The 22,866-nt window shown below is 38.0% G+C and overlaps 1 protein-coding gene across 39 annotated transcripts in view; it reads right to left on the reverse strand.

Annotated features, from left to right (window-relative positions):
* The window catches only part of lola (longitudinals lacking), a 133,505-nt gene that overhangs the window by 73,080 nt on the left and 37,559 nt on the right, over positions 1-22,866 (reverse strand). Inside the window, exons 7-8 of one of the 39 annotated variants that reach the window (XM_043428452.1) lie at positions 8,308-8,632; positions 7,671-8,132 (exon numbers count right to left, since the gene is read on the reverse strand). The exons of 24 other annotated variants lie outside the window; for them this stretch is intronic. In XM_043428452.1, the coding sequence (XP_043284387.1) occupies positions 8,120-8,132; positions 8,308-8,632 (338 nt within the window). In that variant the 3' untranslated portion in view covers positions 7,671-8,119. Of the gene's footprint in view, positions 1-2,602; positions 3,045-5,780; positions 6,858-7,670; positions 8,133-8,307; positions 8,633-8,839; positions 9,200-10,009; positions 10,214-10,335; positions 11,133-12,063; positions 12,337-14,459; positions 14,579-14,714; positions 15,119-16,976; positions 17,548-17,720; positions 18,140-19,184; positions 19,432-20,376; positions 21,133-22,698; positions 22,816-22,866 lie in introns of those variants that run through there. 14 more of the 39 variants (XM_043428442.1, XM_043428439.1, XM_043428488.1 and 11 more) reach the window with 14 other exon arrangements.

Consider the following 22,866-nt stretch of genomic DNA (forward strand, 5'->3'; position numbering starts at 1 on the left):
TATTTACAATTTGATCCTTTCCTCCATTATACGTCGTTGAACAATGTATACACTCGAAACGTTTTTTGTTGCTCACACTGATTTTTCACGTGTTTTAAAAACAAATGTCTTTGAGTATGTCGGGTGTGTCACCTCGGACATTGATATGTACGCTTCCTGGATTGTTTCACTGAACGGAGCTCGTTTCTTTCTCGTCGTACCCTTCTACTGTCGTCCCTCCGGTGTAAAATCCTGAAAATTCATTCAAGATCGATTACACTTCAATTACAAGTCAGAACGTATTTTTACGAGGCATCGCGTTAAAAGGATTATCTGAGGAGTGAAAATTCAAAATTCTACGACCAAGTAAAAATACTTTGTTGAAAAATATTTATCGATCAATATTTTACAATAAACGAACAAGCACGAAATTATCCACAAAGCGCTCACACCCACAATAAATCGGCGCCGAATCTCGAACCAATGATAAAACTATATAAAACAACCTTATAATGTACAGAACTTATTCGCCCGTAAAATCATTTTATGATTCAGAAAATTCACGACTTCCGTATTAGAAAAAATAAATGAAATTGGCACTCGACGAAATATCGTTGGGGCGATCGTGTAAATTTAACTCAAAGCGATTTATGAATTTACGATTTTTAAAGCGCTCGGTTACTTTCAATTATTAACCCTCTCCGGCCAAGTGTGATCTATACCCATCGCGATTTCCATTAACAAATATAATCCTCGAGTATAAAAAGAAGAATCGAAAGATACTCTCCTCTGCCCCTGATATTCGTGCAGTTTTTGAAAAATTAAGAGGGTGTCCTGAATTAAAATTTAAACAAAATCTTTTTTTCCCCTTAAAATCAATAGATTAACTGTGTAAGAATATGTTTACTGAGTAACAGAAGCAAATTTTAAGTATTTCTAAGAATAGGGGAAGGTGGGGGAGGAGGTGTTCAATACAATAGGTATTAGCTATAGTTGTACTCAGTTCAGTCGTAATGTGTCTAATAGAAGTATAAATGAAGTATTGAAAGGCTCATCGCTCCAAAAGACTCCAATTCAGACCGAAAAATCGTTGAAATTGCTACCAACGTGGGTGTCGATATGTTCAACGAAAGGCATTCAGCGATTTTGAGCTGAATTTTTAAACAACTGTCATGCAGTTGCTTTATTGGATATAGGCCAACAGTGCAAAATGTCTGCCAACGCTGACATGCCGAGAACAACTGACAGATCGAGAAACGGAACAAGCGTAAGCTTGTTTAACAGTACGAAGGCTCGTACAGCTCGTAGACTCGATCAAATGCATCAAAATAAGAAGAAGAAGAACGGCTGTTATGTAGACCACGAATAACCGATTAGCAAATTATCAACACAAGTAATTAAAAAAATTCATATTTTTTCCTATTCAAAACTTTGTAACGATTTTTCTAAACTACCCATCTTTTGAACCAAAGGTTTTTTTTATTCGGTATTAAATTCTTTTTTAGTTTTTCTTAGTTCACCAAGAAAAAAATTTGTAACGAACACAATTTTTTTCTTGGCTTTTCGCTTTAGTAAAAAATTATGAGGTGGATCTTTCCCGCCGGTTGAAAACTGCAGTGATGTGAATTCGGTTTAGAAATGTGTTATATATTTTTTTTTTTTACTTCAAAGAATTTTTTTTGTATTCGTCAAATAAGTACAAAACCATATCTCAAAATTCAGTACCTTCGTTTCTTTCCGTTTTAAATTAAAAAAAAAAAAAAAAAAAAAATTAACGAAAAGAAAACGAGGTTTTAGAATATTCTAATTTAGGACACTCCTCCCCCTTCAAAAGCAAAACATGAATCCGGTCGAGATTTTCGGAAGAAGACTGAGAAAAAGAGAGAATCACTCGATTCTATTATCCTGACGAGTAAGCCTTGCGTTCGTTGCAATATCGATACAATACAATTCTTGATCTGGGTGAAAAGTTCTAATGTGAGTCCAAACGTGCGTTCTCTGACGGAGATGATGTTTGCAGTACGGACACTCGAATCTTTGAGGCGTGTCGCACTCATATCTGTAATGGCGTATCATGTGACTCCGATGCTTATAACTTCGGAAACATTTGGGGCACGGATGCCGGTGTTGGTCACTGTACGAATTTCTCTCTCTCGGTACTCGTCGCACACAAATCCATCCCTTTCCAAGAGCCTCTGTAACGAACGAAAAGGATTTTTCACATTAATCGAGACTCATCTACACCTGGTCGAAAGGCGCTATTTTTATGACCTTTCGTCGGGCTCGTAAATCGACACGAGAAATCATTCAGAATTAAGTTTATTCTAATAATTACCGATATCAATCGATAATTTTTTCCTTTTTTCTCATGTCAAACATACGAGCGCGCGCGCGCGCGCGCACACCCCCGCATACATTTCATCATGCAGTTGACGTGATGAAAAAAAAAAATAGTTACGATGAACAATAACCACAGTGTCGATTCACGCGGGTGTTAAAATCCGTCCATTCATCCTTTCTTTTTCTTTCTGTAATTACTCGAGGAAAAATTCGATGAAAAATTATAGCCGCAGGAAAGTTCGACGTAAAAAAGTCAAGAAAATAGACGGTCGACCGAACGATGAACATTTTAATTACAATTTTTAATTGAAAAATAAAGATTTTCCTTTCCTATGTAAAATAATATCATATTTGCGTGCGTGTGCGTGTGTTTTTCTCTAGTTTTACACGATGAGTGAAAACACAATAATATAAACAATCAAACGAATGAATCAGTTTCCTTGCACCAAACTGCGCGTAATTGCAGTTGAAAAAAATTTTTTAACATTATAAACTTGTATTGAATCAACGATTCTTTGTTCCCAATGTTTCTTCGAAATTTGGCAGCGTCGCCAAATCTATGTAGCAAACTGCATCACCGGGATGCTTCCTCCTGATGTGCCTGTAAAGATGATCTTTTCGTTTGTTCCGGAATCCACAATGCGGACAAGCGAATCTGAGCTCGATGTCTTTCATGTACGTCCTTTGTGAACGATGCGGATACATCACCGGAGTACAAATCCAACCTGTGGACAAGTTTCATTTTAATCAGTAAAAACAACTTCAAGCGCGCTCATTACACGTCGGAGTTTGAACCCGAGGGTCCGGCAAGCGTAACGGACTTGCCGACAGGGATTCGCGAAGGAGAGTCGAGCGTCGTACAAACGCAAAATGAAAAATAGAAATCGAAGGCTTCCATCACCGGATGCATGCAAATACGGCGAAATTATAATTTCGTATTACTGTCATTATTTGACACATTTTCTTTTTTGTGACGAAATGGGTAAATTCAATTAAAAATAAAACAAAAGTTTTGAAGGCAACATTTGCTAAACGTTGAACCTCCAACCTTTGATCGGGTTTTATATACGGAAGTAAAAAAAAAAAAAAAAATGAAAACTCAAACAGGGATGAACGTGATTATTTTGCGATTCTTCAGTCTCCAAATATGCCAAATGCGTAAATTCTTTTCGTTTATTTAATAAACACGACACTCACACACTTATATGTATCTACAAACGAATTTTTTTTTTTTTTTTTTCGGGTGAGAAGGGCATTTGTTCACATTTGTCCCTTTTTGTCAAGGGCGTAGACTTCTAGCGAGGGGTGATGGTTCTTGATGTGAGAATAAACATGAGGTTTTTGTTTGGCTAAATAATTGCAGTATGGACAGGTGAAACGCGGCTCTTTACCGCACTCGTATTGCAAGTGTCGATGTAAAGATCGATACCACTGATACGATTTTCCACAAGTCGGACAATCGTATTTCCCTTTGACCCTGTGGGGCGCAGGAAAAACATAATTTTCCGATTTATTGTAATAAGTCGGTAGACTCCTAAAACTTTCCCAATCAACAGGAATAATGTGTTCGACGCCGTCGTCCGATCTCTCGAGAGCGTCGTTATCAAAATCTGAAACAAACATAATATTAATCGATGTATATTTATGACTGTTTATTCATTTTCAATCAATGATTCTCAATTATTTGTAAATCGTTCATTCCACTAAACAATAATCTGTAAAAACGATGAAAAACTTTGATACACTCTAATCGAAGATTTCATTACAAATTAAAAAAAAAAAACGTTCATCCGAAGAGAGTTTCGAGAAAAACTATTCCTTATCCGGAGATGAAATCAAAAATAACATTGGATTGGTGCAGATAATTTAATAATTGGATAAAACATTGATAGATTTCGAAGGAACTGATAAGAAGAAAAATCATTTTAAATGAACGACAATAACGACGCTCGTAAAAGTAAATAAATAGAAAATTATAATACGACTTGGAATTTAATTCAAAAGCGTCAACATCAATCATAGCTTAGCGTTTCAAAAATCCTTAACACAAATGTAAAATCTTTTGGTTTTGTTTCAAAGAAACACGTATTTTTATTGAATATTTTTTATTTGCTAAGAATAAAATTTTTATTGCCCGTCAAGAGCGTAGATTATGCGAGACGGATGACTTTTCTTGACATGGGAATAAATGTTGGGTCTCAATTTAGCAACATGATTGCAATACGGACAACGAAATCTCGGCTCTTTACCACACTCGTATTTCAGGTGCCGGCTAAGGCCTCGATACCATTTGTACGTTTTACCACAATTTCGACAACCATGTTTCCGGCTGCCTTCCGATGATCGATTGTGGCAACTGGAAGAACCAGAGCTATCGACGAGACTCTTAATTTTGACGCGTCTCATTCCTGCAACAAAAACATCATAATAAATGGAGTTTGTGCAATATTAAAATTGGACGAGCAAAAAAATGATGTAATCGTTTATTATCGAATGAAAGGATTTTATTGGAAATAACAACGTGCAAAAAATTGGAGATGAAAATATATTTAATAGCACTGTGCGAGCTAAATCCACACTTCAACAGCCGGGCTCGCTTCATCGGTGTGACTCGAACTGTTCATTTTTACACCGTGCGAAAATTAATATACTCATTTCACAGATGTATAATAAACAAACAACAGAAAATAGTCTCAAGTATCCATCGACACTTGGAAATAAAAGATAGGTTAGCATTTGGAGCACAGTTGTGATTTCGAAGGTCAAGTGTAATATATCGCAATCGCATGATATAAAATCATTCGCCCCAGCAGAGTGCACTAAATTCACCGAAAACTGCTTTTAACGTATTATTTCTCATCGCTCATAATTTTTTCGAATAAATGAGACGAAATACAATGTATTTCAAATCGTTCCAAAAATGATGCTCAATAAGAAATAATAATACGTAAAAAAAAACGTCTTCGGTGAATTAAATCTACCGTGTACTCGATGAAACGAATGATTACTTCGTATAATGTGATTAAAAAAATGTTAACTGTGCGTCAATCGGGTCCAGTATCGGTGAGTAATTAAAAAGTCACGCGCATCGTAATGTACTACTATATATTTATCCTTGCTGAGTGTCCAAAGCATAAATCGCATTGGACGGGTGATTGGCCTTGATGTGCGAATAAACGTAAGGTCTGTGCTTCGCAATGTAATTGCAGTAGGGACAAGTGAAGCGTGGCTTTTTGCCGCACTCGTATTTCAAGTGTCTGTGAAGTCCGCGTCGCCATTTATAAGTTTTGCCGCAATTGTGGCAGTCGAATTGTCCGCGATCATAATACTTCTTAGGCGGGCCACCGTATCGTCTTCTCTCACGTGCCACCAACATCTCATATTGATTGTCCCATCCGAACGTGTCAAGCTCTGAAAAATAGTAATTACCCCTTTGTAACATTTTTTTTTACGAAAGACTCTTAAGTGTTGATGCAGAACTTTATTACACGCTGGAAAGTTACAAGATCGTTAAACTGTTACAAAAATAAAATTAGACACGCGCGAGTCTGTGTCAACGGGCTAAGAGCCACTAAACTTGTGTTTTGTACTTGAGAGTTAATATACAAAAAATATCTTCACATTTCCCTAAATCTGATCTATTTATTTGACTGTCTCGCTGGTTAAAATCAAATCGAACCCTTCAAACATTTTTCTTCAATGTTTTATCTTCCAACACCGGTCGGTCGCACTTCCCATCGGTTAGCCATTTTCATAAACACTCGTGACAAAAACAAATCCAACCATTCGTATGTATAAAAAAAACTATAATGTTTTTTTATTGAAGAGATTTAACAAAATTCATGGGGTACTCTTAATTTTGCAATTGAACATCCATGAGATAATCGGATTTACATTCGCGCTCTATATCTTCGAATGTATGTATACATAAGCCGAGGCCTGTTTCTCTTTTGAATCATCCGTATATTTTGTCATTTCACAATTGAATGCGATTTTATTCATTATTCGTAATCTAATTCTCTCGTATCTTTTAATTCTTGCCTTTTTTTTCTATAAAATATATTTTTTCAGTTATCAAGATATTCTGTTCCGATCGTAAAATTTGCAAAATAAAAATGATGAATAAAAAGCAAAGCATAGGCATATAAAAATGACGACGTGAATCGTTCATTAAAAAAAGAAAAAGGAAAAAAAAAATGTTTATGGAACGTTGTTTTATTCCTGTGGCTGGGCGTCGAGAGCGTAAACCGGTAGATCGGCGTGGTCCCTTCTGATGTGTGCGTAAACTTGGGATCGTTGTTTCTTGTTGTTATAAGCGTTGCAATGTGGGCAACTGAAGCGCGGGGCTGTTCCACACTCGTAGGACAAATGACTCCACAATCCACGTTGGTAACGATATCGTTTGCCACAATTGGGACATATAAACTTTCCTCGTTGGCTCGAGTATCGTTTTTTTTTGCGAGACGTTGTTCTTCGTTGTTTCTTCATAACCGGTACCAAACAAGGCAGTTTCTTTTCCCAGGACTCATCGAAAAATACTGAAATCACAATCGTTATACGTTCTGTATGAAAATCTGTCAACATATATCGATGTTGAAATAATTTATTGAGGTAGGATTTTGTGGTGAAAGTTAAATAATAATAATAATAAATGAGGGAACACCATAACCAAAAACCAGTTGCAAGTATAATGAATGAGATATAAATCATTAAAAGTAGAGGATATCACATTTATTGATGGACAAATGTGGAGATATTGTATCTCATTAGCTATATCTATGAGTCTTGTCGTTGTTTGTCCAAAGCGTAAACCGCTTGGTCCGGATGAATTCTTTTTATGTGAGAGTACACATGATATCTTTTTTTCTTTATAAAATTACAATAGGGACAGCTGAAACGCGGCTCTTTTCCACACTCCCAAAGTAAATGACTGTGAAGCGAACGATAATATGTGTATGTCTTTCCGCAATTGCAACAATCGAATTTCCCTCGTTGTTTCGAACTGTTCAAACCACCGCGAATTCGTCGTCTTTTTATGGGTATCAACCGTCCTACCACATTCATCCAGGATGCACCTCCGGAAGCTGCAAAAATACAAAATTGATCTCCGTTATTACAATTTTTGTTTTTTTTTTTATTTTCTCTTTCTTTCTTTCTTTTCGACGATAACGTATTCAAACTGTAAACTTGCACATTTATTTCAATTATTCTTTTCTAAATATGCTAATTAACTATTCATCGTAGTTCTAGATGAAAAATAAATAAATAGAGTATAGACTTCAACGGAGATGGTAATCGGAGCATAAGAAAAGGAGCAAAACTGGATTTTCGTGCGAAACAAAATCAATCGATGAACAAAGAGTATTAATAATTTTATTGTTTCTTTCGATTGAGTGAAAAAAAAAAACTATAAGCCTGAGCGATGTCCGTTTGACAATCATTAAATTAAACCTTTACACCACTTTCGAGAGCTCATGTCTTCAATTCCACACTTTGGAACCTTTTCGAAGGCTTTATATACGACACAGGAAGGCCAGGAAAGAGAATACGTCGATCGCGTTTATCGGTTTTTTTTTTTTTTTTTTTTACAGCACGAGAAGAACAATGATTTCAACATTTATGAGATTGAATCTTCATTTTATTTGCCAATAGATTGAAAAAAAAAAACAAATGTTTTTGCAAACTCCTTGTCGGGCAAGCATACTTCCAACGGTCAAGACACAGGGATGACTCAATTTTTAACAAACGAGTTTTCATCCAACGTCAGTATTTGGATAAATCATTCGAACGACCAATTCGTTCATCCCTCCTTGCTGAAAATACGTGAAAAAAATAAATTAATTCTCGTGCATGTTCCTCCTCATCTCAATTTGGCCAGAATAGAAAATCTGGTGATTCGATTTATGTGGAAACGGCGGGAGAAATAATTTGAATATAAATTTTGGAAATCGATGATAAAGAATTGTTTGAATATATAGGATGGATTACAATTCTACTTTGACGATCGAGCACGGGGGTTCGGGCTGTTCGGCGTCAACAGCGTAGATCTCACAAGATCCATGGAGCGCTCTGATGTGCGAATAAACGTGAGATCTGTGTTTTCCGGCGTACGAGCAGTAAGGACAATTAAAACGGGGTGGTTTGCCGCATTCGTACTCAATGTGCCTGTGAAGAGCGCGATACCATTTGTACGAATTTCCACAATTTGGACAATCGTATTTGCCTGGTGCGTTCGATTTCCACGTTGTGGCACGATAGCGAGTTTTCCTAGAGGGGTTCACGACTCCGGAATCCACAGTCCCATCGGCGATATCTGCAAGCACAACGATCCTTTCATTATTTTTAACATTATTATTCGGTCCGATATTTTATCTCGAAATTATGACTGAAGCTAGATACCGTGTATCTTTAAATTAAAAACGGAGGCAAACAATTATCGAGTTAATAACGTATGCAAAAAAAAAATATATGATTGAAATAAGGATGGAATGGCTATCGACGATCGACGTTTATAATCCAGTAACAACAATAATCACGTTTATTCAAACAATTTTTCGAATAATAGTCTAATATCAAGTTCACTATTGCGTGTCCACAGCATAAACTTCATAATTCCTATGCAAGTTATTTATATGCCTATAAACATGAGATCTATGCTTCCCAGCATAATCGCAATACGGACACTTGAAGCGGGGCTCTTTGCCACATTCGTACTTCAAATGACGATCCAAAGCGCAGTACCATTTGTACGTCTTGCCACAATTAGCGCAATCGAATTTTCCTTGTTCAGCGGATCTTCCTGTTTTCCGGCGAGATGATCTTTTTTTTCCAGGAATTAGAAGCCCAATGCAGCTCCTCGCTGATCCCGGATCGGTAAACACTGCAAAAATCGAGCAATAGAGTTAATTTGATATTTTTTATTTTTCAAATGTTATCGCTTTGTGAACAAGGATTCGTCATAATAATATCACTATAATTTAAGGCCAAACACCAAAAAATGTGTTAAAACGGTGTTTAAAGTTCCATCAACAAACAATACAACCAACCACCAAGGATTCATCCTCAGTTCAAAGAATATATTTCGGATCCAACAATCCTTCGATTCGTTTCGTGAAATTTATTAATCGAATAATATAAAAACCTTTGACAGTGATGAAAAAAAAAAATGTCATTGCAAAAGCAGTTGAATAGCGAATTTCAAAATTTTCTATTCGTTCCTAACGTTCCTAACGAAGTATTTTACATCTGTTCTGTCTCAAGAGACGGTTATTGTGAAGATTATGAAACATCAAAGATTAATTGTCATAATCCAACATCCAGACGAGATTCCGAGTTGGGAGGAGCTCGGTTCTTTTTCATCAAATTTCACTATGCAAAGTAGTTTGGGCTCGTAAAACATTATCTGCCAATGAAAAACGGAGGTAGTAAATAATTGTCAAGATAATAAGAAATGCAAAATAAATGCTCCTGGAAACATATCGATTTCACATTGAAACCGGAATACAGTAATTATTACGATGAATATTTTTTCTCTTTAATGACGATAATTTGACGTTTGGGTGAACAATTTTTCAAGAGCTTGATAAATATCGAATTCGCTATTGTGTGTCGACAGCATAAATTTCGTTATTTCTATGCATAAACTTAATGTGCGAATGAACATAAGATCTTAGCTTCCCAGCATAATTACAATATGGGCACTTGAAGCGAGGCTCTTTACCACATTCATCCTCCAAATGCCGATCCAAAGCGTGAAACCGTTTGTAGCTTTTTCCACAAATTCCGCAGTCAAATTTTTCCTCGTTCGTAGATCTCTCTGATTTTCGGCGACGTGATCTCTTTCTAGCAGGAATTCGAAAGTCCATACGACTCGATGGTCCGCAATCGATGAACTCTGCAAAAGTTGAGCAATAAAATTAATTTGACATTTTTTGTTCTCGCATATTATTCCTTCGTGAAGAATAAAAAATTTTCATTATCGTTTAGCATTAATTTCAGACAAAACACCTCAAAATATTTGATGTATTGAAATAAATTTCAAGTTTTATTGTCAGCGACAAAACAGTCAATCACCAAACCTCCGATCCTAGTTAAAATAATATTTTTTCGAATACATCAACGTGTCACGATTTGTTTGTAAAAAAAAATATATATATCATCGAAAAGTATTGCAAGAAATAGTATTGAAAAGAAAAGAAAATGAATCGGTAACAAATCGGTCTTGTAATATACAACAAGCAGCACCGCTTTTAGCCGCTTGGACTCTGCAAACGTGATACTTGAACGGGTAAATTGAAAAAATAACTATACCGAATCGAAAAAAGTATAAACTCTTGGATTAGGTAAGAAGGAATGGATAGGCAAGAGGTAAAAATGTCGAGATAAAAGAAAAGATTAAAGAAAAAAAGCGATTGTACAGCATACTTTTCACTCGGTGGAGCGAAATAAATTGGCTCATTTTTTTTATTCTCCTCCAACACACACTCCGATCTCCACAGAAGATAATCACACCGATTGCTGTTGCTGGGTGTCCAAAGCATAAATAGCATTGGAAGGATGATGGGACTTGATGTGGGAATAAACTTGTGATCTGTGTTTCTTTATGTAAGAACAATAAGGACAACTGAAACGTGGTTGTTTGCCGCACTCGTATTGCAAATGCCTGTGAAGCCCGCGGTACCATTTGTACGTTTTGCCGCAATTATTACAGGTGAAATTTCCTCGAGTGGTATGAGAGCAAGTTCCCCATTGTCGAACTCTCTTCTTGACCCTCAAATTGGGCATATCGTGGAACCACACATTATCGAAGATTTCTGAAATCATAAAATTACAAGCATGAGCTTCAATACTGAAACAATGAGAATTGTTTTGAGAAGTTTACGAAAATTAGTGGATTTCAGTATTTTCAAGTGCGGAGATGTGATTTTTAAAATGAAGTCACTCGATAATACGAGCGAGAGGTGCGAAACACAAATTTCATCGTTTCAACGACGAGCGTGTGGTAACTCTGATTATCGAGATTTAATTATAAGCATTCTGTCACGTGTGAGAACAATGAGACGGCAAGCAAAATCTACACTATACATCGTTGATCGATGATACCCCGAAGGTGCTGTCTGGTTTATCCCGTTTTTTCGTAAATTCTCGGGAATTGTCGAGAAAAAAAAGCGGGAGATTCAATTGGTGAGGGTGCAATCGGGCGGCAATACGGAATCAAGATCCAACGTAGCAACGTCCATTTGCGGATGTCGGGATCTAACGTGGCTGTAAATGGTCGATCGATATTTCGCTCTGTGATGACAATACGGACATTGGAATCGCGGAGTTCTCCCGCACTCGTATTTTTCGTGTCTCTTGAGATCTTTCCCGTTGACGTAACTCCGTTCGCATCGTAGACAAAAGTATTTCTTTTGATGACGAAAAGCGACGCCTCTACGATGATGACGATGTACTGAAAAAATAAGAGAGAGACAGAACGTTTGGTTAACATTATCGCTGCAAACGTACGGCAGACGAGTCGCAATACGACATTCCGCGATCGAATAGAAGCTCATCATTACATTCCGTCTGTCCACTATACTACACAAATTTCATCACTCAAACATATTTCGATCCTAATGCTGACGACAACAATATTTCGTCACAACGATCCTCTCGATGTCGATCGTGTTGAGAGAGAGTTTTTATTTTCATCTCTCCGTTCACAAGTTCGTGTCGTAATTCGAACTAATTCGAAATTGTAAATGCGGTCATCAGTGGTATGTTTATTATTTCAATAGAGACGTTGAACGAGGCGTTTCAAACCAGCATGATGCTTCGATACATGGGCATAAATACATTGAGTAAATTTTGAAAGTTTATCACAGTAAGGACATTTGTATCGAGGTGCCATTCCACAGTCGTAAGTCAAGTGACGATTCAGATTCCGTTTGAGGGTGAAGCCACGATTGCACCGTGGACAATAGTAGTGTTTTACCGTCGATCTTCGAGCTTTTCTCGGCCCGCTATTTCGATTTTCTGAAATTTCAAAAATTCCTCGCATTAGTATTAACGACACATTGTGGCATTCATATAACACATGGTGCTCGGCGTAACTAATTTCTCGTGATTCATTCAATAATAATAATAATTCAACGTTAATATATATTACATGAAGACAAGAGAGAGAGAGAGAGAGAGAGAAGGATACGTCAAGTAACATTTTTTTCATTCAAAATTTTAATGGAAGGTACATTTTTACGATAAAACCAAAGAATCTTGCTAATTCAAGAGTTTCCACATCGTTCGCGGTGACTGCAGGGACCACCTTGTTTTTTTCATCACCATGCATTTTCACAAGTATAAGCATCATCCGAAATCTCACCACCGCCGTGAGTCGACGGTCGAAGATGGAAACAACAATTTTCATGATTCCATACGATTTCTGATTTTTTGCACAAATTTTTTATTGCACAAGCTTCAAATATATTATTCTCTGTGACATCGAAACTGTAATTGTAATAATTATTATGAATCAATTGATTCATATGCCCCAAATCAGAACGAAAACGACAGGCGATTTCATCGTGAAAATAGGTTTTTTTTTTTACAATAAAGTGATCGGTTCTTCGGAAAGGATCGTTTCTACCATCCGAATGTTATATATTACTCTCCTCGATGATTCAACTCCTTAGATTTTATCACTGGATCTAAATCGTTAAATGCTATATTCGCGCATTGCGAAAATAAAAGTGACGAATAGGAAACAATAATAAAAAGAGTACTTGGACCGATAATAATTAATCGGGAAAGAATTTGATGACTTTGACCTCGTGACCTTTGTGCCTCATTCTAACGTGTCTGTACATATTCGAGGAGCAGGTAGCAACGTGATTGCAATAAGGACACCCGTAACCCGGTGGTTTGCCGCAAATATAACGCATGTGTCGAACGCACGTTATTTTTTGGGTAAAACGATGAAAGCACTTGGTGCACTGAAATCTTTTTTTGTCACGTTGTTGGAAAGGATTTGACCCGGTCGAAGACGAGTCGTTGTCAATGTCCGAACCGAAGTACTTGTCGACGAGCGTATCTGAAACAACAAGATTCGAGATTTACATGAGCGATACTCTCGCGAAATGCCTCTAATAAGAAAAATAATGCGACATAATATAGTCAGAAACTACAGACGACGGATGCAAAAAGTTGATAAATCACACGTTAAAATTCTCTCGCATCGGTATACCCCAATCAGAGATTTATCCAATATATTTTCACCAGCAATTGGAAACTGTTGAAAAGGGGAACGACGGGGGGGGATCCTTTAAAAACGGATATAATTCTATTGAGGTATAAAAGTGGCGACGACATTCATCATTTAATCTCCACTTGATTCGGCGGGATATCGAGCCCGATCGCGTGACGGCGCAGATTTGAGGAGCGCATTTAAAAATGGTCGTTTTTTTTTTTTAAATCGACGGAAACACTTTTCACACTCGAATTTTTCGACACCACCGAAATTCTAATTCTCGAGTTCATGTCACGATATGCGAAATAAAACTTTGATGAAACAAATGAGGAGAGGGGATATCGAAAAACGTCGTTTCTTTTCTCCAAATCTTCATATTTTCAATCTTACAAAAAAAAAAAGATTTTATTATTATTCATGATGAATTTCATTGTTCGACTAATGGATTTAAAAACATAATTGACCGGAAGGAATATTGTTGAAACGAAAAGATCGTTGGCTCTCACCTAAAGATTATAAAAATGGACCGTACAATGATCAAGTCCATCGCGAAGCTGGGATAGCAAATTGGCAATTGTTCGGCACACCTTGCACGCCGATGAAACTGTAACTAGAATAGTATCTCAGTTTCCTAACTAAGGTTCGGTAAAGATGCTTGAAATTTGACTAGCAAGTGAAAGACTGGCTGTTGTCGATTGTTGTAATAGTGCAAGTTTATCGAAGAAAGAAGAAATCCAGGTTATTTGACGAAGAGGCGAACCGCTCTGGCCTCTTTATGAGGATGTTGGCGTCTGACGTGTTTGTAAATATTGGAAGAGCACGTGGCTAATTGATCGCAGTAAGGACATGCGTAACCGGGGGCACGTCCGCAAAAATATCGAACGTGATCGACGATGGTGGTCCTTTGGCTGAAACGTCGACAGCAACCGAGGCATTCGTATCTCTTACGACCACCTTGATGAAGAAAGTACATTCCTTCGGCGGATTGATTGAGTCCATCGACTGGTACGAGGAACTTCAAGTCGAGGGGATCTGAAACATCGAATATGAGGAAGAAAGTCAGTCGAGTTCGAAATTACTGGAAAAAAGACTCGAATCCGTCTGAGGTCCTCGATGAAAAATTAGGATTTCGGGAATTCCAGGATTCTTCAGCTTTTCGTTCAACGAATGAGAATCGATCGAAATAATATAATAAACGATTGAGGATAAGGCGTACACAAAATATCAACGATCATAATCATTTTTTCATGGAATGATGATGGTCAGTCTATTAAACTCTTTCCTTCTCGAACAGCCTAATTACTTTGGGTTCACAACCCCAATGTGATTTCCTCATGTGTGTGTATACACTGGAGGAGTACATCGCTCGAAAATGACAATAAGAGCAAGCGTAACCCGGTGGTTTTCCGCAATAATATCTCACGTGATCCACTATCGTTGTCTTCTGGGTGAAACGCCGGGAGCACCCCAAACACTCGAATTTCTTCCGGCTATTGTCGTGCGATCGATACATCCCAGCGATCGAGCCTCTTCCGCTCGCAGGAACGTGATGGATCTCGATACGCTGATGACCTGCAACAGAGCCGATGAATTTTCTTTCGTAAGCTTTATTATCTTCATAAAATTGCTAGACATTTACGTTCATCCTCGCGTTTAACTCTTTTTTCCCCCTACTTTTTCTCGTTTTTTTCTTTTTCATCGACTGCCTCGGAGAGGACTCACGGTAATTATTTTAAATCCTCTCAGCTCCCCTCGAGACATTAAATTACTGTAGTTATAAATCCGTCAAGTCAAACTAAGAGGATACGTATAAAATAATTACAATTCCAAGTGTTTTTTCTTTTTCTTTTTCTCAACATCAAAAAGAAAAAAAAACCTGTCATGAAACTATTATTAAAAGTCGTTCACCGCCCTGCCAACTTCGTGACAATAAAATCATGCAACTTATCGCAATTACATTCAGCAAATCAATAAAATTTCATCAACTCGCAAATAAAAGCTACGAATTCTTCGAGTAAACATGGGGAACGAAGCATGGTATGCGATCGTGTGTGGTTTGGATGTATTAATAATCACCAGAACGATATTTATTAACATTAAATATTAACACAAACTGCTAACAATTTCTATTGACTGTAAGTAAAAAATTGAAGATCATCCGTAAACAGAAGATCTTTTCTCATTGTGGATAATCACAGATTATTTCCATACTTGCTTATCAAACGTTATGGAAAATTGAAAAATCAAGGACTGACGGAGAGTAAAAAAACCTTCGATGCAAATGAAAATGGCAACGAATTGAATAATGATAATGATCCTGTAAAAGCTTAGAAACACTGAAAATCAATCCAAGTAATCAATGTGATGAAACTTGAATTAACATTAATACAGCTTGATAACTTTTAATTGCGCTCTCCTATGTTTTCGTCTTATGTGTACGAGAATCGAGTTTTTATAGACGGAACGATAGTCGCAGTATGAACAAGAGAAGCGCGGTGGTCGACCGCAATAATTTTTTATATGATGTATGACATTGCGCTTCATGGTAAAGCGATGACAACACTGCAAGCACTCAAATTTCTTGGCTCCAAATTTGCGTTCGACGTATTCAGCGGTTATCCAATTTTCCGCTGTCTCTTGAGACGAAGATAAAGTATCGCTGAATTTGCCTGAAACAATAATTTACTCAATCAATAAATCGCACGAATAATTTATTCGTTTAGTTAACGAGTACTCGTTTTTTATTTTTATTTTATCATTAAAAACGTATACTTTCATGAATAAAAGTACGCGTAAATGTGCACAGCGATGACAAATTTTATCAACTTTATTTTTTCATCTTGTGAAACAGTTGTAACTGGGCTGGCGTTTGTAAAATGATACATAAGTTTACTTCATTGAGAAATAAACACTGTTGGAACACGCGTGAATTTTTGTGCTCAATTTTCAGGATGCACGTGTCTGACATGTCTGTTTATAACGCGATTGGCATAAGCAGTAGACACTTGAAACGTGACAGACAGCGATACAAACGAACTCCGAGGCGGCCTCTCTCTCTCTCTCTCTCCGACTTGTAAGTCCACAATTCGCCAATACCTAAAACAATTACATCGGACAATTACGTGCGCACCACCGAATATAAACGACGTTTAAATCGATAATAAACTGAAAAACTGCAATTCCATTATGTTTTTTTTTTTAAATTAATTTTCGATTCGCGAATTTCGGCTGATTTTCTGAAAATTAAATTGTTCTGATCGCTACAAGGGAGCCCTACAGCTGTAAATCTGGAAACAATATTTACATAATATATCCTTAAGGATTTCGAGTATCCCACCATCGACGATCGTCCCGACAACTTAAATTCAGGACTGAATCCCGAGTCTAACACACTCAAAGAACTGGGTCGCAGCTCGAAATAACGACTATACCGAGAGAATCTTCTGAATGTATTTTTCAATGATAAATTTTTACAGATTTTTACAGATACATTAGGATAACAACGAAACTAAACGTGACTCGAAAACTGGAGAAAAAACAGACTATACAAATGATTGTTTGTGTACGCATTATGGGACAATAAACGACGTTAATGGATGAAGGAAATATTAACGGTGATTGAACGATTATGCGTCGAGTTACCGTCGTCGACGTTATTCGAATAATCTTCAAAATAACTTGAAAGAGAAAAAAAACCCACAGAATGATTGAAACGACAACGATAATGTTCTAAGCGGGCTTGCAACACAAGACTTCAACCGGTTTTCTCGAGTGCTGCCTCCTGATATGACGAGCAACTTCGTAACCGAGAAAATTACGATACTTGCAATACGGACATGCAAAATTTCTTTGCTGTCCGCAGACGTATCGAAGATGTTCGATGATACGAGCCTTCCTAGAGTAGCGACGATAGCACGCGAGGCACTGGTACCCTCCGTGGTCACGTCTAAAACGAATTTGATTACCATGGACGTCGGACGTGAAGTCCTTGTAGTGGCCACCTGGAACAAAAAAAAAGTGCATCAATTGGTTTGGTCAATCCATATAAAAGAGGAGAAACGATAGAAGAAACGAACAACACAAAACATGGTTGGGGCGTCGTATACAGATAAGAAAAAAAAATATTGAGGAGGGAAAAAAATGAATCGTTAGGATAAGTACATTTTTCAAAAAGTTTCGTTGTATGTTTTGTCTCCGGTGAAAAGATCGAGGTTCGATTTCTGTTTTTATTAAATAATAAATTAATATTGTGAACTAGAACAAAAATGTTATCCGAGGGCCTCCGGAAAACGGTTCATCTCGTGGAAGCGTGCTCGACAAGTCTAATGGAGCCTGGCTGACGACCTTTGTGCATTGATTTCACGTGCGCATACATATTTGACGAGTTATAAGTGCGATGAGGGCAATAAGGACACCCAAAACTCGGCGGTTTGCCACAAACGTAACGTATGTGCTCGATTATGCCTTTCTTGTGGGTGCAACGCCGAGAACACTGCAGACACTCATACTGTTTCGGACCGCACCCATGATCAATGTATTTTCCAACGAAAGGATCTTTCCGTCCCCACCTCGCTCGACGAATCCGCCGACGACCTGTAACAATGATCATCGATTTTCATTAAAGCCAGAAAACGATAATCCGAGACGATGGCGCACCAATTTTCCATTAATTGTCGATAATTCACAAACGATACGACGACTAAAAGTACCATCTGGCACTGTAAACATGAAGAAAACGAGGCGACATACCGAGAAAATACTGACTCCGAGGACAAAATCGTCCAAAACCAAATACAAAGATTTTTAAAAAATTCTAAAATGTGAATAATATTTCGGAGTATTGTTGCGAGAAAAAATAATAATAACCAAAAATTTCGGAGCTTCGAACACAAGAAGAAATCTTACGTCAGCCGATAGCCAACTAGCATTTTCATAATGCCATTCGCAGCACTTTATTTGCATGAAAATAAAATGATCCAATGAGCTTTTGAAGAACTTGACGAACCGACTCGCGTATCTCAACACCGTCAAGTTCAATCCTAATTATCATCACCGAGATCTCAACGGAACATGGGTTTTCGCACTTTTATAATAAAATTATATCCTCCCCTCGATCGTTGAGGAATGGTGAAGCTCCATTCGGCTATATAATTCCTTATTCGGTAATTTGACTTTCAAAAAGTCTAACAATATCGAGTTTGTAGGCAGGATGCATTTTTCTAACATGTGTATAAGTGTTCGAGGAGCTGTACGAGCGATAATCGCAATAGGGACACGCGAAACCAGGTGGTTTCCCGCAGTAGTATCTCATGTGTTGAACGAGACCCTTCTTCTGGCTGTAACGCCGGGAACAACTGACGCACTCAAACTTTTTCGTTTCGTCGCGTTGATCGTCATGGATCGTAGACAACGAGTCCCACTGGTGTGACGCTGTTGCATAGAACATTCGCCCTCGCTTTCCTAAAACAGCGAGCACATTTTTTCGTCAGTTGTTTATTCAATTCGGATTCAATGTTTTTTTTTTTTTTATTTTTCATGTACCCCGCGAGTAATAATGTACATAGACCTGAAAATTTATGTGAAAGAAAAATAATAAATTTCGTATCGAATGGGAGCCACAAGACAAGGAATCGTCCCATTTCCGAACACGAGAATTTTATTTATTCACGCTAAAATTAATCTTTTGCACGTTATCTTTACAACTTTTTCCTGCAATCCCGGATGTCTCCTTCTTATGTGTCTATAAATATTCGATGACCAGCTTGCACGGTAATTGCAATGGGGACACCCGTAATTCAGTGGTCCATTTCCAGATCCGAACTCCGCTCCCATCAAATTTCCATTATAACGATGATTTTCCTCCTGGGGACTTTCGTACCACGTTTCTGGAACAATGCAATCAATATGTTTCAGAGAAATTGTCACAATTATCAGAGGTAAACAAAAAAAAAACTTGACATAATTCTCAAGAGGAGAAGTTAGAATAACGACTGCGGAATCACCCAACGTTATTCAAATACGGTTTTCGGGGGCCCGTTTTTTATAACATTTTTTTTTCCCCTTCCACAAACCAGTAGAACTTCGTATGTGCTTGCACATACAAAATCGTTGCTAACCAAATATGAAAATTTGGTTATTTGTAAAGAAAATTAGAATCCGAGGCGATTTCAATCTGCGAAAACACGAGGAAGAGAAAACATACACGAATACTTTGGTATGCAAGTGGAAATTCTGTGAGCCTCTTACCGACCGATTGGCGTCTATGGAAAAAATTTATTTGGAAAAATGTTGGTAATTGAGCCTGGCTATGGTAAATAGGGAGGGGCTTCAAGTGGATAATGCGTGATTGTCGATGAAAAATCGTGCGATATCGATGGGGCGGTGAAAGTTTTATTGGATACAGTTAAAAGCTGTTTAAAACATTTTGTTAACGCCAACGGGAAGTTTAGGGTGCCATCTTCTAATGTGCCTATAAACGTTTGAAGACGAATTGTCTTTCTTGTGACAATAGGGACAAGCGTATCTCGGAGTTTGTCCGCATCTGTGTCGTATCAGGTCCCACATTCTTCGGAAGCCAGCGTTGCATTTTGGACAGATGTAGTTCGTAATGACGTCCGCCGACCAATCGGACGAATGTACGGCTGAAAGCAACGATCACGATGTTAATAAATCCCGGATAAATCATTGTGTCTGATAATTACGATGATATTCAAACGAAAATAACGAATTGGTAAAAAAAAAAAAAAAAAAACAATTGTTCGATGCGCCGAATCCGGACTGGAAATGGGGTAATGAAAGAGCGAGTATAACCTTTACGATAAACACGAACAATCGAATCACATTGCATTGGATCCATTTTGAAAAAAGATTACAAGTGATTTGCTCTTCCTATTAGCATCCGTTTCCGTGCGGGAACTCGACAGACTCGACGCAACTTATTATCTCAAATGCATATAGATTCTTGGATACAAAAGAAAAAAGGAGAAAATTCTTGAGCCGCCAAACAAACCCAAGTATGCACAAACTCATATACGACAGAGATACTAAAACTATTGTTACGTCACGTTATTTCATCTTTATTAAAACCACTTTATCGAGTATCGCAGATTGTATGTTTTTTTTTTTTTTTTTTTTCCAATGTTTTTCAGTTGTCTTATCGGAGAAACGCATGTTGGCGCGCAAAAAATTGCTGACGTGATTTATCCGCCGGAAGGGGAGAATGAAACCAGCTCTTTTAACGAAAGAAATTTCGAAGAGGAAACAGTTTCCGCATACACTTTTTCTTCAATAGTTTCTGTGGACGATAACCGGAAGTCCGTCGTGTCTCATTCTAACGTGTTTGTAAATATTTGAGGAGCATTTGTCCCTCTTGTTGCAGTAAGGACACTTAAATCTGGGCTCCTTGCCGCAATCGTACTTCATGTGAGTCTTGAGCGTTTTCTTGTACGTGTAACCGGAGTTGCATCGCGGACAATGATACGCCATCCTTCCAGTTTGCCAAAAAGGATCATCCTCTCGTTTGACTTCACTACCGGAATAGTCCATGTGCGCTCGCATTAATTCCATAACGTATGGAAGGCCAAGACCTGAGGACAGGAAACACGACGAGATTAAGAAGAATCTCGCTCGTTTGTACAACTGATTACGTACTCAATGACATTGAAGAATCAAACGAATGGGGGAGGAGTTTAGAGAGATGAAGATTTTAAAAAAAACGATAGCAGGAGAAACGGAGGGGGGAGGGGGGAGATAGACATGGGGAGAGAGAGAGAGAGAGAGAGTAAGGGAAAAAATGAAGATAAGAAAAAAAGAGAACAAAAATATCGATTATTTAACCGTGAGGTGTTACGAAGGAATAAAACTCTGTTGCTCGTCGTGTTTGTAACTTTGAGAGGTGACAAAACCAGCTTGGAAAGTGCAACTGTATTATTTCGGCGTGAATTTCGACGAAAAGAAAAGATAACGCATTATTTCGAGAGACGAGTTGGGGGGAGGACTAAAAGCCGAGTACAGAGAAAATTCGAGCCTGTCAATACGAGTCTTATTTGTTTGTTCTCTTCTTACGGCTGACCTTCTTCTTCTCTATAATTACTTTTTGTTGTCTCTTAATTAATAAGAAAAGTTGGAAAAAATTATCGAAAACTTTTCCCTCACTTTATTCAACAAATCGTTCAAACATACTCACATACATGCAACACACACGCATACCACAGTACAATTTGTACACTCGTGGCTCGTTAGCGAGATCATTGGAGCTTGAAGACGTGCAGTCGGCAGCCGTTGTGATACTTTCGTATGTGCCTGTACATGTTCGAGGATTTTCGATCCTTCTTGACACAATAAGGACATTGGAACCTAGGCTCTTGGCCGCATTCGTGTCTGTAGTGTGACAGCATATTGGCGCGTTTGCTGAACGAGCTCGAGCATCTCGGACACGAGTATCTCGTGCCAAATATCTCTCCCGCGACGCCGCCACTTCCCATCCTCGTTAGCATTGGTAACGTATTATTATGAAAACTGGATAAATCTGAAAAATATAAAATAGAATGCGTTTTTGTTTAATTGCAAGAAATCCTTCGACGAAGCCACAAGTTTCTTTCGACGAAACCACGTCTACTTTTCATATGGGGGGAGGGGAAAAAAAACACGATTATTTATCATGAACCACACGAGTCCAAGTGACGGATTTTCTCGCCGAGTCGTTGGCGAGCATCGCAAAGCCGAGATACTAAATATAGAGTCGAATTCCCTTGAGGCATGAACATGTCTTTATAATGATAGACAAGATTGATTGAGTTTGATGCTGCTCAACGAGAATTCACAAAATTTTAAACAAACTTGATGAAATTTTGCTCTAAACAAACACTCTAAAATAAAAATCCGATATGAAGGTGCTCGTCCAAATGAAGACGACGGTAGTAAAAAAAATGACAAATCTCGAGCAACCTTATTTATTGCTACGTTCGAGCACATCTTACATGCAGCAACTCAGTGAAGCTTGAGGGTGTAATTCTTAAGGCCCGGATGCCATCGAGCCACGTGCCTATAAATGTTGTACGATTTTTTGTCCCTCTTGTCGCAATACGGGCATCCGAATCGTGGCTCGCGTCCACAGAGATGACGGTAGTGCGTCATCATGTTCGATTCCATGGTAAATCCGCTACTACAGCGTGGACAGAAGAATTGTTTCTTCGATCTTTCGGACGATTGTTGTAGCACACGTTGTTGCTGTTGTTGTTGTTGTTGTTGTTTATTGGTAGTCGAAAGAACTGAAAATTCGAATATTGACTCGGTTAGTAAGAGGCGAAAGTTGGACGCGT

The sequence above is a fragment of the Venturia canescens genome, chromosome 9 (genome assembly GCF_019457755.1).
Source record: "Venturia canescens isolate UGA chromosome 9, ASM1945775v1, whole genome shotgun sequence".
NCBI classification, from domain to species: domain Eukaryota; kingdom Metazoa; phylum Arthropoda; class Insecta; order Hymenoptera; family Ichneumonidae; genus Venturia; species Venturia canescens.